The sequence below is a fragment of the Sorex fumeus genome, unplaced genomic scaffold, assembly GCF_029834395.1.
Source record: "Sorex fumeus unplaced genomic scaffold, SorFum_2.1 ptg000122l, whole genome shotgun sequence".
NCBI lineage: Eukaryota > Metazoa > Chordata > Mammalia > Eulipotyphla > Soricidae > Sorex > Sorex fumeus.
Window position 1 is genome coordinate 678,196 of NW_026606179.1, and position 19,308 is coordinate 697,503.

At 46.0% G+C, this 19,308-nt stretch overlaps 1 protein-coding gene across 1 annotated transcript in view; it reads left to right on the forward strand.

The window, feature by feature from the left end:
- GXYLT2 (glucoside xylosyltransferase 2) overlaps positions 1 to 19,308 on the forward strand; it is an 81,856-nt gene that overhangs the window by 19,206 nt on the left and 43,342 nt on the right. Inside the window, exons 2-3 of the mRNA XM_056136957.1 lie at positions 7,793 to 7,985; positions 16,130 to 16,261. Of these exons, the coding sequence (XP_055992932.1) occupies positions 7,793 to 7,985; positions 16,130 to 16,261 (325 nt within the window). The remainder of the gene's footprint in view (positions 1 to 7,792; positions 7,986 to 16,129; positions 16,262 to 19,308) is intronic.

Below are 19,308 nucleotides of genomic sequence, written 5' to 3' on the forward strand. Positions count from 1 at the left end.
GGGCATCAATCAGTTTCCCTTGCAAAGCACAGAGTTGGAAACATGTAAAGTCCATGACAAAAACTTTCCCCACTGATGGCGTGTGTAGAGCTTTTACTTAAAAACCCAGATGTGCTGATGCAAAGGACTTTGCTAACAGTTAAATCGCTTTCCATGAATGTGGTTTGGAGTTAGACCAAGTGTCATGAATATTCCAAGAGAGGCAGAAAAGTCTCGAAGGTATGATACCATTCCAGTTAGCAGAGCACTGCTGGGGGCCGCTGCTGGGGGAAGGAAAACATCTGAGAGGCGCCTGCTGTTGTCAAGAGTGTTTATTTCCTTTGGATCGTGGTCCTTGGACCATGGCTGTGTTCCTGAACAAAGTCTAAGTCAAAGCACGAGGGTCTCCTTGCCTGCAGCAGGGTGCTCTGCGGGGCTCTGTGTCTGAGTCGGCTTTCAGACATCCCGTGCATACTTAATAACCAGCAGGAGACACAACAAGGAGTCACACTCAGGGAGTTTCTTGAGAGCACTGGAGTGTTGCTATATTGCCACCTCTGTGCTATGTGGGGCCACACAAATGTCCCAGAAAAGGAACCCCTGTGGGCTGATAAGGGCTTGCTCTCTACCCAGGGCTCCTGGCTCAGGGGTGCCAGTAGTGTACGGATGGATTTCAGTAGCTCACTCACAGCCTCCGTGGGGGCTTCCACAGCGGACTTGCCCCAAACCCCACCTTCAGGCCAATCCATTTGCCATGGTGTGGCCCTGCATACTCATTTCTAATCCTCTTCCTGAACTCTCTGATGATGGTTGGCTGGGCTAACTCACTTTATTTTCCCTCTTTATGATTGTTCCTGACACAAGACTCTATTTCTCCATCTCCCTCTTTTTTCTTTTTGGGCCACACCCAGCGATGCTCAGGTTTATTCCTGGTTCTGCACTCAGGAATTACTACTGGCAGTGCTTGAGTGTTGAGTGACCATATGGGATGCCAGGGATCAAACCCAGGTCAGCCAGGTACAAGGCAAACACCCTACCTGCTGTGCCATCTCTCCAGCCCCCCATCTCCCTCTTTTCAAATAAAGATGTTGTAGTTTTTCATTGTGAACCAGCAGTGTTAGCTTGAAATAAATGGTGACATGCAAGATTATGTGCTATGTTAGCATTTAGCATAGACTTTCATATTGACATTGTTGGGGGAAAATTCTTTTCCCACTGTGGACTCGGCGTTGTTTGATGCATTGTCTACAACCAATACCCCATCTTCTGGGAAACATGGTTCTGAAGCTGTGGAAAGAGACCCATTGCTTCAGATCTCTCAGCCAGCCCCATGCTGAGCTGCATCCTACAGGTCCCTCAGGGATGGCTGGGATAGTGTTGGTGGTTTCTGGATTTCTTGTCTTCTCGTATATTTTGATAACTTGGGTCAATTTGAGAAACTCTTACTTTCTTGAAGGTTAATCTCTATGACCACAGTAATTCCATTTCAGAAAATGTAGTCCAAGGACAAGAAGAAAAAATATAATGGACTAAAGGGATAGTAATGCAGAAAAGGCACTTGCCCTGCACCTAACCAACCCAGGTTTCCTCCCAGTACTGCATATGGTCTTCTGAGAACTGCCAGGAATGATCCTTGAGTGGAGAGCCAGGAGCAAGCCTTGAGCACTGCCAGATATGTTGCCAAAACAAGAAGGAAAGAAGAATTAAAATAACAGTGCCCTAACCATGAGTAGTGGTAAGAATAAAAAAAAAAAACTGGTCACTGTTACTGTTACTGTCCTCCCATTGTTCATCAATTTGCTCAAGCGGGTCCAATAACGTCTCCATTGTGACAATTGTTACTATGTTTGGCATATTGAATACCTCACGGGTAGCTTGCCAGGCTTTGCTGTGCTGGCAAGATACTCTCAGTAGCTTGCCGGGCTCTCCAAGAGGGGCAGAGGAATTGAACTCAGGTCGGCCATGTTGGCTGCTTGCAAGGCAAACACCCTACCCGATGTGCTATCGCTCCACAACTGAAAATAATTGGAAACAACCACCAAAAGAAAAATGAATTAAGTTATGGTGTTTTCATCGAATGGAATAGTGGATAATGATCCAGTAAAAATGATTCTAAACAGTTACAAAGTAACAAGAACGGTGCCAGAGCTATAGTACAGTGGGTAGGGTGTTTGCCTTGCACACAGCCGACCTGTGTTCGATCCCTGGCATCCCATATGGTCCCCCAAGCACTTCCAGGAGTAATTTCTGAGTGCAGAGCCAGGATAAACCCTGAGCATCACTGAATGTGATCCAAAAGACAAACAAACAAACAAAAAAGTAACAAGAGTATGCAGAGAACTAGCACAACGCCTTGCCAGTTTATGCCACTTTATGCCACAGGTTCAAACCTGGTGGGTCCCACGGGCACTGTGCGTTACCTGGCACCCACAGCAGCCAGGAGTGTGGAAGGGCCACAGAGAGAGTGTGGCCCCAGTGAGCACTGCACTAAGAAGTGTGAGTGCCCTGGCCGGAAGTGCAGCCAGCAGACATGTGAGCGCTGCGGTGACCCCGGGAACCAGTGAGCTCTAACTTGTGTGTCTCAGCTAAGAGTGCAGCTGCAGTGAGCACTGTGCAAGCACCCTGGTCAGGAAGCCCAAAACTTAGCAAGTACTGCAGCCTAATGTGTGGCCCTCAGCAAACCCCACCGGCAGGCTTGTGTGCCACCCCGTGTCACGGCAAGATCAGTAGCAAGGAAGGAAGAGAGAGGGGAAAATTTAAAACACAGCAGCAGGGGCCAGAGCGTTAGTCCAGCAGGTGGGGTGCTTGCTTTGCATGTGACTAAACCGGGTTTGATTTCCGGCACGCCAAGCTATGGTCTCCTGAGCCCTGCCAGGAGCGATCCCTGAGTGCAGAGTCCGAAGTAAGCCTGAGCACAGAAGGTGTGGCCCCCAAACCAAAACTGTGGCACTGTCCTCCTATTGTTCATCGATTTTTCTCAAGCGGGCACCAGTAATGGCCCCATTGTGAGACTTGTTACTGTTTTTGGCATATAAAGTAAAAAGAAAAGGCCCTCCTGTTGATCTTCGATTTGCTCGAGCGGGCCCAGTAACGCCTCCATTGGAGACTTTGTTGTTACTGTGTCTGGCATATCGAATACGTCACGGGGAGCTTGCCAGGCTCTGCCGTGCGGGCGAGATACTCTCAGTAGCTTGCCGGGCTCTCTGAGAGGGGCGGAGGAATCGAACTCGGGTCGGCCATGTCGGCTGCGTGCAAGGCAAACGCCCTACCGCTGTGCTATCACTCCAGCCCTGTTTTTGGCATATAAAATTTTAAAAAACCAATAATTTGAAAATTAAGAAATCAGGAGTTCCGGCTTCAGGGAACAGAGTTGCGCTGAGTCTGGGTGGCAGTGGAGAGGTCCTGCGTGTGCCACCCGTCAGGGCTGGTGGCCGACCTCGTTATTCATGCTCCTAAGTGTGATGCTTCGCTGTCACTGTCCAGCACATGCTCATCCCCCAGACTGGAGCCTTTTTTCTGGAATGTTAGAGTCACGTGGGGGCAGCAGAGGCCTCCGTCAAGCCCAGCTGCAGACATTAGAACTTTCTCCAGAAGGTTTTTTTCTCTGTGTGTTTTTCTTCCTTTTTGTTTCCAGAGTTGTGGAGGTTCCCTGAGTCGTACTGGGGAGCAAACCCAGGGACACCCCTGCCGGACCACCCACGTCACACCCCCAGCCCCAGAACAGGCCTTTTCTGTTTTTAGTAGCTGTCACCAGACACCAGGAAAGATCAAAGGCTCCACTCAGTCACAAGCCAGTGACTGCAGAGATGGGGCCTGCGGAGCAGAGGAGGGCAGCCGCTTTTAATTAAAAAAACAAGAAAAAGAGCATTTGTTAGAGTTTGGGCACACAAAAATGACAGTATCTTGAATTCCAATATACACCACCCTTTTCTTAAGAGAGAGTACTTCCTTTTGTCTGTTTTGTTTTTTGGACCTAGACTAAACGTGAGAGCCTGGCAAGCTGCCGAGAGTATTCAATATGCCAAACACAGTAACAACAAAGTCTCCAATGGAGACGTTACTGGGCCCGCTCAAGCAAATCGACGATCAACGGGAGGGCCTTTACCTTTAGACTAAACGTGCCACTCAGAGGCCTGTGTGTGTGTTGTGTACACTCCAGCCCCTTCAACTATCTCCCTGCCCCGTGTGTCTGTTTTTAAGCTTCATCTCAGTGGTGTCATCATTTGCCCTCTTTTGGAAAACTGCTCTTTCACTCTGTTGGCCTTCTGTTCAGATGGGAACTTCTGGTTGGTTCATTTTTCACTGCTAAGTATTATTCCCTTCACATTTAGCAACATTCTTCTCTGCACATGGGAAGCAATGCAATTTTGCAGTTTTTTTTTTCCACACTTGTAATTTGGGATGGTGTCTCTTTGCATGGGCCTTGTGCAAATGTGCAAGCATTTCTTCTGGTTATAAATATGGGAGTAGAACTGTAGGGGGTAGAAGATGGGGGTGGGTGCTCAGTCTATCTCTCCAGCCCCCTTACCCACTCACTCTTCTGTCGCTGCAGCCCCATGACTATGATGCATCTCATTGACTGTGATATTAGTGTTACAGTGGACCCCCATATTTCTCAAGTCTGCATTCCAGCCCCCCCGTGGATTTCTAAATCCAAGAGTGGGACTGACCCATATATATATATATATATATATATATATATAATACGTACACACATATATATGTACATATATATATACTTTGCTTTTTCCTATAAATACATGCTTATAATGGTTTAATTTTTTTTGTTTCATTTCATTTGTGGTGACATGCAGCAGTGCTGATAAATTACTTCTGGCTCTGTGCTCTGGGGTCACTCCTGGCAGTTCTTGGCATTGTATGTGGTGCAGGGAATCAAACCAGGGTCAGTTGCATGCAAAGCAAGAACCTTACCTACTGTCTCTAGCCCCAGTCAAGTTTAATTTTGAAATCAAAGTAATCACTTCTCAGTTTTTTGGCTGAGATTAGGTGTGAAATCAAAGTAAGAGATTAACAAAATCAACAAGAAAACAGCCACTGGCAATCAAAAGTAGTTGAATGTAGCACTGTAACACGGTCCTCCCATTGTTCATCGATTTGCTTGAGTGGGCCCAGTAACGTCTCCATGGTGAGACTTGTTGTTACTGTGTTTGGCATGTGGAATACGTCACGGGTAGCTTGCCAGGGCTGGAGTGATAGTACAGCAGGTAGGGCGTTCACCTTGCAAGCGGCCAATATGGCCGGCCTGAGTTCGATTCCTCCGCCCCTCTTGGAGAGCCTGGCAAGCTACCCCTGACATATTTGATATGCCAAACATAGTAACAATTGTCACAGTGGAGACGTTACTGGGCCCACTCGAGCAAATCGATCAACAACGGGAGGACAGTGACAGTGACAGGTATATGTCTTTTAGCTCCTGGTTGACCTTGGATAACAGCATCCCAGGAGGATGAGGTAGCAACAGCATGGGGGAGCAGGACGGCTGGACCTTGGGTGCCGTATTTCATCCTCTGCACAGGATTCTGGGAGTGGGCCTTACTGGCACCTACCCACAATGCTTCGGAGGAGACAACTGGAACTGCAGGCAGGGCCCTGCGAATTCCCCAGGCGCGCTTCTAACTGAGGCCTCCACCCCCGGCTAGACACGACTCCCCGGCCAGATGTGCAAGGGCCCTCGCCTCCTTCTTGCTGTCCTTGGTCTCACCTCCTCTGTGAGGCCCTGTCCCACTTGTCACTCTGTGATAGGAGCCAACCGCAGCCCTTGGTGTCCCTCACCTCATTCAGCTGTGTGCGTCTTTCAAAGAGCAGATCACGCACTCTATGTCACTTAGTGGCTGATTGCTGTGGCTGTTGTTTGTTTTTCCACTGCCACCCATAGAATATAACTTCAGCAAGGGCAGGATCTCGGTTCCTTGTTCAGAGCATTCTTCCTGGTACCCAGGGCAGCCGGGCCAGTACTGAGTGGTTGATGGAAGCAGAGGGATACCAGCACGATGCCATAGAGCACCTCCTGCCTTGCAACCTTGCATGCTTACAAGTCCCATATGTGCTGCGTGCGATTGGTGATCCCCAGTACCACAGGGTGGGGGGAGGGGGAAAAGGGAAAACAAATGAGCTGGAGTTCGCAAGAAAAAGAGAATAGAGCATTTCTGAGTGAGAAGAAATTCATGTGCCAACATCTAGAGACAATCTAGCATAGTCTCATGACCGGAAATGAGATGGAGTCAGAATACAAGTATGACTGTAACTACCTTTGTGAATGCTTTTGAGCCCATCAAGGGTGCTGGGACAGTTGCAAAAGATAAGCAGGAGCCATGAACAATCATTCAGACTTGTCTTGAGGACAGTCAGAGCCCTTAGAGAATTTCATCAAGGGAAGGGCAGAATCCTCTGCAGTTAGAAGCGCATCTCTCCTAGCACAGGGGTTAGGGATGAGAGAGGAGGGGGCGGGACTGGGGAACTGTCATAGTGATTGAGGGGAGGGGAGATGGTGGTTTCATCAGGAAGCAGCAGAAGAGATGTGGGCAATTTAGGGAAATGCTTAGCATGGTTCTGTCTTCCTGTGATCGCCGAAACAAGAATAATTTCTCCACATCTGGGCTTAGCTGAGCCAGGAGGCCATGCTTCGACTAAGCATGATCTTAAGTAATCAAATCGGAAAGCCCTCCAAAACACTCCAACCACATCTTCAATTTTCCCCCTGGTGAAAGAAATCTGGAGCCAGATTGCTATAATTCCAGAGTGGCGAGCTGCGGAGAGGGCAGCGCGCTGATTGAAGCCAAAGCTTTTGGAAGGAAGGTAGCATTCAGTGTCCAAGTTCCCGCAGCCTTCAAATCTTTTGTGCAAGTAAATTAGTTTCATTTGTCTTGGGGCACCTTTTCCAGGCCAGTTTCTTCCAAGTTGCCGGTGAATATTTCTCAGTGGTGTGTTTGGGGCTTGGCTCCATCTCCTTTATCTGGAAACAATCTCTTATTACAAGGAAATAGCTGGATGATGATTCTGGACTCTTGGACCCCAGTCACCTCTCAGCTGTTGACTTGGTATTCGATACCTTGGTAATTTTCTGTTTCATGCCCTCCTCTCCCCCTGGTTTCTCATTAATATGAATTTCATGCTGGGTGCTGACTTCATCCCTGCCAGCCTGGCCATCGTTAGCAGGACCTTTAGGGCTACCACCTGTCTCAAGGCTCTCCCAAGGTGTGATGAGGCCTGCGTGTTGTTTTCTCCGCTCACCTCGCAAACTTTCCAACTTCCCTGGGGTCTCGGTCATGCATTCCACGCCATCTGCAGTCATCCAGATGATGTGACTATCATGTTGCGGTTTCACGTGGGAAAGCCACAACACATCCTCCTCTCTTCCAGCTCGCATTCAAATCTATTTTCCATGGCCTGTGCAAGCAGGAGCCCCGCAGCCGAGTCTCAGCCGTCAGCGTTCAGCAATTTGATTTCCAAACACGGGCCCACAGTCAGCCAGCAGACACTGAACTACCGAGTGCTGGCAGAAACTGTCTCAGACACCTATAGCTGTCCAAACAGTGACTCAGCCCGTGATTGCCAGGATAAATATGGGAATAAATGGTATTTTTCTGTAAGCAGGAAGAATTGTCAAAATGCTTCTCACTTGATAAAATGTAACAGATTGTGCTTGTTCATGTTTTGAAACGTTCCAGCCATTTCCTCGCTGGGTTTCTTTATTTGTTTTCCCCTTTGGAGTTTAGTAATGGCATTAAGTGTTGTTTTGTTTTGTTTTCTTTCCAGGAGAATTAAGTGCTTTGTTTTGTTTTTTTCTTTCCAGGAGACCCGGGGAACCCAGGCATTTCCCAGCAGTGCTGCCGCCCAGGTTCTGGATCCACCTGGCCGCGGTGGCTTGTGGGGACCGGCTGGAGGAGACGCTGGTCATGCTCAAGTCAGCCGTGCTCTTCAGCCACAGGAAGATCCAGTTTCACATCTTCACGGAAGAGTCTCTGAAGCCAGAATTTGATAAGCAGGTGAATTTGCAGAAACCATGACACACGGGATCTTTTACAGATGTCTGAGAGACTACTGGGGAATGCACGCTCTTGCTCACGCATGTATCTTGCGGCACATTCAACTGTGAGACTGTGAGCCCTTGACACTGGACCTTGTGGTCCTCATCCATAGAATTGGGACAACGACCCCTGCTTTAGAGTTGGTGAGGATTATCTGAAATGATGCCCTTCAAGCCCTTCAACCCAGAGCTGACGCCCTCTAGTGGTTATTCGTGATGAATGTGCTTTTCTTTGCACATTCTTTCTAGAATTGTAGTTAGAAGTGTGCTTAAGGAGTATACTTGTGTATGTGTATGTGTATATGCATGCATATACCCAGATTAAAGTGTACTTCTTTTGGGGCTGGAGCGATAGCACAGTGGGTAGGGCGCTTGCCTTGCACGCGGCCGGCCCGGGTTCAATTCCCAGCATCCCATATGGTCCCCTGAGCACCACCAGGGGTAATTCCTGAGTGCAGATCCATAAGTAACCCCTGTGCTCGCCAGGTGTGACCCAAAAAGCAAAAAAAAAAGCACTTCTTTTATAAAGTCAGGATTATTCTCACTGCCAGGAGTGACCCAAGAGCAGAGTCAGGAGTAGCGCTCAAGTACATGGTTGTGGATCTACCATCAAAGCATCAGCGTCATTCCAAGACAGGACTCATGTTCATGTGACTGTATTATAATGGTTTGATTAGTCTGAGAAATGATTGAAAAGATGATCTAGGGGTCAGAGAGATAGTACAGAGATTAAGGCTTGCCTTGCACGTGGCCAAGCCCAGTTCAAATCTCCAGCTCCACACAGGTTCTACACCACATAGAATCACCCCCTGAGAATCATCAGAAGTGACCCCTGAGCACAGAGTAAGGAGTTTAACCCTGAGCATCACCGGGCTTAAGATCCTCTGTGATCAGGATAGGCTAGGGCAGGCTGCAGAAACCAGGAATGAGGTCAGCAAACAGGGGGCTCAGCAGGTGTCCATGCCCAGTTGCCTGCAGGCTTGTGGTTCTGTCCACTTCGACACTAAAGTGTGGGGCCAAAGTTGCAGAGACTCTAAAGTTATGGCTGCGCTGCTGGAACATTTTGTTCTATCTAGTTCTTGGGGTGCTGTAATGAAAAGAGGGATCACAACAGTGCCTTTCAGTCCCCGAAAGATTATATATATCTTTCATATATATATGAATATATAAAATATATACATTGTGACATTAGCACAAGGCCTTTCCCTTCAGGTTTAACCAAGCAGAAGCAGCCCCAAGGCCCACAAGGGGTCAGAACCACTGTGTGAGCAGGAGCAGAAGGCTACTTATCCTAGAAAATGTTCGTATTGTTTCAGATAAGTCCATGTTACACGTATTTATTGAGAAGCGATAGCACAGCGGTAGGGCGTTTGCCTTGCACGCAGCCAACATGGCCGACCCGAGTTCGATTCCTCCGCCCCTCTCGGAGAGCCGGGCAAGCTACCCAGAGTATCTCGCCCGCACGGCAGAGCCTGGCAAGCTTCCCGTGACGTATTCGATATGCCAGACACAGTAACAACAAAGTCTCCAATGGAGACATTACTGGGCCCGCTCGAGCAAATCGACGATCAACGGGAGGGCCTTTACTTACTTACTTACTTATTGAGAACCTACTACATACTGCAAATGGGTCTGTGAAGATAACAGAATAAAATAAAAAGAGAAGTGGCCGGAGCGATAGTACAGTGGGTAGGGCATTTGCCTTGCACACGGCCAACCCAGGTTTGATCTTCGGCATCTCATATGGTCCTCTGAGCACCGCCAGGAGTGATTCCTGAGTGCAGAGCCAGGAGTAACCCTTGAGCATCACTGAGTGTGATAGAGAGAGAGAGAGAGAGAGAGAGAGAGAGAGAGAAGAGGTGTATCATGAACACTTGGCAGGGTTTTTTTTAAAGAGGCTCCCAGTTTTTCCACTCGGGTTTATTATAACCCTGAGTTCTTTCACCCTAAGAGCAAACCGGACAGCATAGGAAGGAAGTAGTAGGCACCACTCTCTGAGATCAGCTGAAAAGACACCAGCTCCTTCTGTCTTGGTTGCCTTCTCTTTCTCTCTCAAATCACTTGCTCTGGAGAAGCCAGATGTCATGTCAGAGAGCCTGGAGAAATTGATGAGCTTTGTTTATTGTGATATTTTGTTTTGTTTGCAGCGGGGATCTTGTGCTAAACCTGGTGATATACAGGAGATACTCAGGGTTCTGTGCTCAGGGATCTTTCCTGGCAGTGCTGGGGGATCAAACTGAGGTTGACTGCGTGCACAGCAAGTGCCTTACCCTCTGTATTATCTCTCTGGCTCCAAGAAGTCCATACCAAGGCAGGAAAGCCTTTGGCAGCACTCATCAAAGAGATGGAACCTCCAGCCCATTGGAGGCTTCAGATGACTGTAACCCCAGACAGTTGCTGGCCTGTGTAAGCTAATGAGAAAGCCCCGGGTTCTGACTCTAAGGAACTTCAAGAAATTATCAGTAGTTGTGGTTTTAAGCAAGTACATTTTGGAGTTATTTATTAGAAGCCAATAACCAATGGATGCACATCTACTGCCTAATATTGCGTGTTGATAAAGTCAAACAAAAGCTTTGTGACAGGCAGAATGTAGCACCCACCTGGCTATTGAGATGTCCTCCTGTTTCAGGAAGCTGGTCAACAGATTGCAAGGAAACCCCTCCTAGTATGAACAGAGAGAGCTCTTAGAGCTGAGGTCCATGCCTGGTGAGCCTCAGTCCCAGGTATGAGCGAATGAGGCATCAGATGTTTCCCTCCCTGGGTCTTGGGGAATTTGGGGCATGGCTCCCACAGCATGGGACAATCAGTCCTCACCCTGTTGCCTGGACGAGCTCCTGATCCAGGACTTGATACATGGAATCAGTAGATATCCCACAGCTCTAAGTTTGGGGGAAATTGGTTGTGAGCCAGAGTAAGTGGACCTTTATTGGTGAGGCACTACTTCTTGTGGGAGACTCTGTCAATCCTTGGATCATCTTGAAGACCTTCTCCCATGGGTGCTTATTTCCTCAAATTTTATTAGAGCGGGGAAACTTAGCTAACAAAGAAAATGATGATAATGTGGGTGGCATAGCTGGGGTGGGGAGTGACTTTTGGTTTGTCACACTTTCATTTCCATGCAGAGTTTATGTGCCATTTAGATTTAAAATCTTGACTTCTTTTGTTTTGTTTTGGGCCACACCCGATGATACTCAGGGGTTACTCCTGGCTCTGCACTCAGGAATCACTGAGTATATGTGGGATTCTGGGGATGGAATGCTGGGGATCAAACCCGGATTGACTGCATGCAAGGCAAGCACCCTACCTGCTGTACTATCTTTCCAGCCCTGAAAACCTTGACTCTTATCTAAGTCACAGAACTTCTTTCCATCCCAGCTCCTTCATCTGTATCCAGGGACAAATGATTTCTGTTGCTGCTGCAGCATCTCATTTCAGGTTGAGTCTATGTGCTCTCCCAGGCCCTAGATTCTTTGGAACATTTCTTCTACTTCGGATACTGTGTCGGGCCTCAAATAATGACTCAGCCTCAAATGATGCTTTACTTCATGCCAACCTTTTAGACTATCGTTGTGGGAATAGCTGAGTTTCTTGTAATAACTTCCTGAGAAGCTCAGGCCACACTTCTAAGGGTGAAAACAAACAAAACAAAATGCCAATTGCTATCATGTTCCCTTAGGAAACTGCATCAAGGACTGCTTCTGGTATATTCAGTCAGTTTCTAAGGCCGCATAAGTACAATGTGTCTGGTGATATTTACCGTCTATATTGTACATACTTAATATTTAAGTTTCATTTATTTTTGTCAGCTCCCGACATAGAAGCTGAAATGCCAGCTGGTTGACTTCCTTGCTGCTCCAGCTGCTCTGAATCAGGCACATAATTTAGGTTTAGCTCATCTCTGCTCTTGCCCCAGATCCAGACAGGAAATAGTGACCCCAGAAGCAGAGATGGTCACCACCCCTTTCTGGTGCTTGGTGAAGCCAGCAGGCAATAACATCCTGTGCATGCGGGTGCACACATGGTATGGCAGAGGTGTCTCTAGGAATCTCTAATAGCCGGAGTCAGTCAGTATGCTCTTCAAAGAGATGCAACAACACTGACCGGGCTGGAGAGAGTGTAGAGCGGGGAGAGCAATCATCTTGCTTGTGGCCAGTCTAAGTTTGAGCCCCTGCACCCCATAAGGTCTTCCCAGTCTGCCAGTAGTGTTCGCTGAGCACAGAGCCAGGAGTAAGTCCTGAGCACCACCAGGTGTGGCCCCAACACAAACAAACAAAGCCCTACACAAATGGACTAAAACTCCACTTACAGAACTGTAGCACTGTAGCACTTTCCTCCCATTGTTCATCAGTTTGCTCGAGCGGGCACCAGTAACATCTCCATTGTGGGACTTGTTGTTGCTGTTTTTGGCATATTGAATATGCCACGGGGAGCTTGCCAGGCTCTGCCCTGCAACGGGATATGCTTGGTAGCTTGCTGGGCTCTCCGAGAGGGATGGAGGAACCGAACCGGGTGACTTACAGAACATAGATCAACAAAGGGAGACAAATCCTTCTAGAAAACTCATGACCAACGATGAAGGAAACCTGTAGTCCTGGGGAACTTCATGTTTCTCTATGGACAGCTTGGGGCTTTGCGCCCCATCCACATTCTAATGGGTTGGTCCCGCTGCACTGTTTATGCGCCATCAGCTCAGATGTGTCCATGTACTTGTACTGGGCATTTGTGCCTGTTTAGGCAGTGGCTGATCAGGGTCTGTCATGAATCAGTTGTCAAATGCCTTGACTACTGCTCCTTCCACTTCTCTGAAATTTCTCTTTGATTACCTCAAACTTGATGATTTCATCTAAATAGCCTGACCTGTCAGTTTTGAGATAGCTCAAAGGGCTGGAATACACTGTGTGGGCCACTGACACAACCAGGAGCAACCCCAAGCATTGAGCCAGTCCTGTGGTGCTGCCACGTGTGGGCCAGTGCCCAGCCCCATGGAGAACAATGTTGCTGTCTTTGTTTACATGTCTCTTAATATCAACATCAGAAAATGGGGTCCCATTCTCCTGTATTCTCCTTTATATCACTCATAATTACATTACTGAGTCTATTATAAAGCAAGATGAAACTCTCGGTAAAAGACCAGATATTTTAGGAGTCAGAGATAGTACAGGGGTTAAGGCACTTACCTTTTTTCAACCAACCCTGCTTTAATCCCCAGCACCACAATTGTTCCCCCTGGCACCACCCTGGAACATTCCTGAACACAGAGCCAGGAGTAGCTCCTGAGCACCACAGGTATGATCCAACCTCTACCCACACTCAAAATAAGATCACAGATATTAGACTCTGCAGGCTTTTTGGTGTCATAGAAACTCACTGTTACAATTCCATAGAAATATGGTGTGGTTTCATACAACAACAACAACTTTTTTTAGGAATACTTGAGTTCAGATTTGCTCGAGCGGGCCCAGTAACGTCTCCATTGGAGACTTTGCTGTTACTGTGTCTGGCATATCGAATACGTCACGGGTAGCTTGCCGGGCTCTGCCGTGCGGGCGACATACTCTCGGTAGCTTGCCAGGCTCTCCGAGAGGGGCGGAGGAATCGAACTCGGGTCAGCCATGTTGGCTGCGTGCAAGGCAAACACCCTACCGCTGTGCTATCGCTCCAGGCTCCAGCCCATGTCACATGATATTGCTCTTGTGTTTGTCTTTTTAAAGTATATAAAAAAAACCAGTCTAGGCTATATGCTCTTTGAGCAAGGCTGGATTTGGTTTTTGCTCTGCTATACTTTGCTAACCCTCATTGTATAACATTGTCACAAGCAGCTGCATGGGATTCAGTAGTGTAGATAATAATGAAGAGCTTATTTAACTAACCTCTTAGGTTGTTTGACAATTTTGGGTTGTTTGCAAGAAATATGTGTGCACTTTTGAAACTTTTCCTAAGGATAGATTCTTAGAATTGTTGTAGGAATAGGAAGACATTAACTCAAAAAAATTAAGAAAATATAAAAATGCAAATAAACATTAGAGAAGGTACTGACAGGATGTGTCCTTTGGAAAATTCAGATCAAAGGAACAATGAGATACTTCTGCATGCCTGCCAATGTGCCAAAATCCACAACACCAACAACATCAAATGCTGACAAATACGTGGAACTAGCCAAACTCACTCATTTATCCCTGGAAGTGCAATCTATAAGGGCAGTTTGTGAAATAGGCTTATTAGAAAGCCAAACATAGGCAGGTTGTACGATCCAGTGATCACAGTCCTTAAACTGAAAAATTCTGTCTATAACAAAAGACTGAACTTGAATATATATTCATCATCACCCCATACTGGAAGCAAACAAGATGTCCTTCAATCACAAATGGATAAACAAACTGTGATATGTTCATATACTAGAATTCTCATTGATGATGATACAAATGATTAAGATATCAAGCCACAAAAAGACATTGAGGAAACTTAACTACATATTGCTAAGTAAAAGAAGCCAGTCTGAAAAGGCTCTATAATGTGTAAGCCCAACTGTATTTCAGAATCCTATTCTGAACAAGGCAAAACCAAGAGGGAATAAGATCAAGAGGAAAGGTGGGGCCAGATAGCACAGCAGGTAAGGCACTTGCCTCACACTCGGCTGACCTTGATTCAATCCCCAGCACTCCATGTGGTCCCCCTGCATATCATGAATGATCCCTGAATGCAGAGCCAAGAGTAAGCCCTGAGCACCACCAGGTTTGACCCAGAAACAAACAAAAAGGAAAAGGTCACTATTGCTAGAAGTTCAGGGAATAGGGAAGGAGGAAGGGATTAATGAGTGGAACAGAGACATTGTTAGGTAGTTTTACTCTGCAAAATATTGTGATGGTAGATATAGGAAATTAAGCACTTGTCAAACCCCATAGAATTGTACAAAGCAAAGGGTAAACCCTAAAATAAACTAGGGACTTTACTTAATCATTGATATTGGTGTTGATTTATCATTTGAAACAGATGTACCACATTAGGGCAAAATGTTCATAATGGGGGATGCGGGGGTGGGAGAGAAGGGAGGAGAATACTAAGGTCTCTACTTCCTGCTCAATTTTCTATAAAACTGCTTTGAAACGTAAAGTAAAGGTAAGGTAAAGGTAAAGGCCCTCCCGTTGTTCATCGATTTGCTCGAGCGGGCCCAGTAACGTCTCCATTGGAGATTTTGTTGTTTCTGTGTTTGGCATATCGAATACATCACGGTAGCTTGCCAGGCTCTGCCGTGCGGGCGAGATACTCTCGGTAGCTTGCCGGGCTCTCCGAGAGGGGCGGAGGAATCGAACTCAGGTCAGCCATGTTGGCTGCATGCAAGGCAAACGCCCTACCGCTGTGCTATCGCTCCAGAAACGTAAAGTATACTAATTAAAATAATTCTTATAAAATTCATATGTGTGAAGAAAATAACATATACTTAGAGTAAAATTTCCAAAGAATATTGGAGTTTAAACTTAGAAAAGAAAAACAGAGGTCCCCACTTTCACCTCCACTTGCCACAATTTGGTGCACATTTTGGTTCAGTTTTTTCTCTATTTTTTTTTTTAGAAAACAAAAACCATAGGATAAGTTTTTTTTTTACCGCTTTCTAAAATCTAATTATATGTCATGGCTCTTTTTTCCATGTTTTCTGCATTTTAACTGCACATTACTCCATTATACTCCATTATGTAGTATTATCATAATTCATTTTCCCAATGCCTTAATTCAGTATCTAAATTGTTCCTAAGATTTTGTTATTATTGTTATTTTTAGTATAAGTCAAGTTTTGGTACAAATTCTACCTTCATTTTTTTTGGTATTTGTTGCTACCAATTTCCAATGTCCTCTTGAAAGTTGGTTTAAATTAATAGACTTCTTGGTGTATTTATGTGCCAATTTTCTGTCATTCTTGACAACTCTGGTATTATTATTGCAAATCCTGCCAAGCTCAAATCTTTTTGTTCAGTGACCATCAGTATTGGCAGTGAACTAAGACTTGCTGTGTAAGTTGCCTGAGTCCTTCCCACTAGTTATCCAGAGGTTTTCAGCATTTCTAGTTCTAGTTCTAATCATGTTTCTCTTGTCTTTCTTATTTTTCAGCTGCAACAGTGGCCTGACTCATATAGAAAGAAATTTGAGCACAGGATCTACCCCATCTCATTTTCAGTTGGGAATCCTCAGGAATGGAAGAAATTGTTCAAACCCTGTGCTGCGCAAAGGCTCTTTTTGCCGGTAGGAACACTTACTTTTCATGATATGCTGCCTGGGAGAAAGGTGCCCTTTGAAATGTGCAAGTTGGAACTTGTTGTTGGGAGGCCATACCCAGAAATGCTCAGTTCTTACTCCTGGCTTTGAGCTCAGGGATCATCGTGGTGAGCTCCTGGTGAGTGTGGGGGACCATTAACTGGGGTGCGTTTCAAGATGGTGTAATTGCAACTAGAAATAGATTTCTCTTGAGTTCTGTGATAGCTACTCTGCCAGTGCAGGATGTAAAAAATGTGGTCCCTGTTTCTGAGAGTTTGTCTTCTCCAAGCACCAAGGGACTGAGAATATGTAAAGCAGGTTTGGGGTTGTGGACTTTGCAAGTTTGGCTTCACCATGAATTTGGGATTTTAGTGCCATCTTTTCCAGCCATGTGACTACAACTTCTCTAGCCTTTTGTTGCCTTCAGAGGTTTATCACATACTTGGCCCTCAATAAATGTTAGCTTCAGTCAGTATTATTGCTCTTATAGCAATGACTACTAGGTATAGTCACGTGAGGGGCTAAATCAGAAAAGGTCCAGAATTCTGGTTCACCTCTCAGGTTTGCATTTTTGTTATTATTGTTGTTTGGGGGCCATATCCAGAAATACTCAGGTTTTACTCCTAGCTGTGAGCTTAGGGACCACTCCTGGTGAGCTTGGGGGATCAGATAGGATGCCAAGGATCAAACGGGTTGGTTGCGTGCAAGGCAAGTGCCTTCTCTGCTGTACCATCTCTCCATCCCCAAGGTTTGACCTTTTTAGAGGAATATTTTTGTTTCCTTTTTCAAAATTTCAAACAAAAATACCACTAAAGACCTATTGAAATAGAGACTACCAAGGAAAGTTGGCAACTCTGGATTGTGAATTACAGTGTTGCTGTTGAGGAATGGTCCATGCCCAATGCAGACATCTCCTGAGTGACCTTTAGGGGCAGGGCCCTTACGGGTGGGGGGGCTGTGTGAGCCAAGTGGGTTAGAGTGTTAGTCTAACAAGACAGTGAACTGAGAAATGTTGTCAGTGCTGAGGTGGAGAACAGAGTTTCAGGGATGTCAGTACATGGGACTCCACTCTGATGTGGGAAAGGGCACGGAAGGTTCACTGAGGCCTCATTTTTATGCTAAGACAAGAATAAAGGGGAAATGGGTATCAGTGAGTGACAACAACATCAGGGTCATGAGAGAGAAGATGTAAAGATCCTTGGGAGATGGGAAGAAACATGTCTGAGAAGATCATAGTAACCAGGAAATAGAGTTTCAAATGGGATTGAAGAGTCAGTAGCCGCTGGAACTTGCATGCTTTCTAAGCCATGTTGGGATATCTGGGTTTTGTGTGAAAGGAAGGAAGTAAGCCACTGAATATGTTTGTGGAAGTGGAATTGTCTGAATTGTGTTTTAAAGAGGACAGACCAAGCAAGAAATGTGAAGTGGAGTAAGGAAAGCCTCTTTAACAAATTGTGCTGGCATCACTGGACAGCTACATGCAAAAAAATGGGCTCAGAACTCTGCCTAACACCATGTACAAAAATAAGATCATAATGGATTAAAGACCTCAACATCAGACCAGACACCATAAGGTACATTGAAGACAAAGTTGGCAAAACCCTCCATGACATTGAGGCTAATGGTACTTTCAAAGATGCCACGCCACTGGCCAAGCAAGTGAAAACAGAGATAGATAAATGGGACTATCTTAAACTAAGAAGCTTCTGCACCTCCAAAGAAACAGTGACCAAAATACAAAGACAGTCTACAGAATGGGAAAGGATATTCGCCGAATACACATCTGACAAGGGGTTGATAACAAGGATATACAAAATTCTGGTGGAACTCCACAGGAAGAAAACACCCAACCCCATCAAAAAATGGGGCAATGAAATGAACAGAAACTTTCTCAAAGAAGAAATCCGAATGGCAAAAAAGCACATGAGAAAATGCTCTACATCATTAATCATCAGGGAGATGCAGATCAAAACCACAATGAGATACCATCTCACACCTCAGAGACTGGCCCACACTCAAAAGAACAAAAGCAACCGATGCTGGCGCGGATGTGGCGAGAAAGGGACACTCCTTCACTGTTGGTTGGAATGCCGACTAGTTCAGCCCTTTTGGAAAACAGTATGGACGTTTCTCAAAAAATTAGAAATTGAGCTCCCATTTGACCCAGCGATACCACTCCTGGGAATATGCCCCAGAGAGGCAAAAATGTGTAGTCGAAGTGACATCTGCACTTGTTTGTTCATTGCAGCACTCTTTACAATAGCCAGAAACTGGAAGAAACCTGAGTGCCCAAGAACAGATGACTGGTTAAAGAAACTTTGGTACATCTACACAATGGAGTACTATGTAGCTCTTAGAAAAGATGAAGTCATGAAATTTACATACAAGTGGTACAATATGGAAAGTATCATGCTAAGTGAAATGAGTCAGAAAGAGAGGGATAGACATAGAAAAATTGCATTCATCTGGGGGATATAAAGCAACAAAATATGAGATCAATACCTAAGAATAGCTGAGATCAACACCAGGAGGATTACTCCATAGCTTAGAGGCCAGCCGGATATTCTAGGGGAAAGGGCAGTTCAGATAGAGAAGGGAACACCAAAGAAAGGGTGTTTGGAGGACCCTCCCAGGAGGGGAGATGCATGTTGAAAGTGGACTATGGACTGAACATGATTGCCACTCAATGCCTCTTTTGCAGACCACAACACCCAAAAGGAGAGAGAGAACAAAGGGGAATGCCCTGCCACAGAGGCAGGGTGGGAGGGGGGGTGGGGGGAAATGGGCACTGGTGGAGGGATGGGTATTTGATCATTGTATGACCGAAACTCAAGCACAAAGATTTGTAAATCTACAACTGTACCTCATGGTGCTTCACTAATAAAAAAAAAAAAGAGGACAGACCAAGGGTGGGAGTGTGATTTCAAGTGGTAGAGCATGTGCCTTGTGTGTGGAAGGTCATGGCTTGGAGCCCTGCACCCTGCCAACCCCCAAAGCATTATTAGTAGTAGGTGGCTGCTGAGAACCATCTAGAG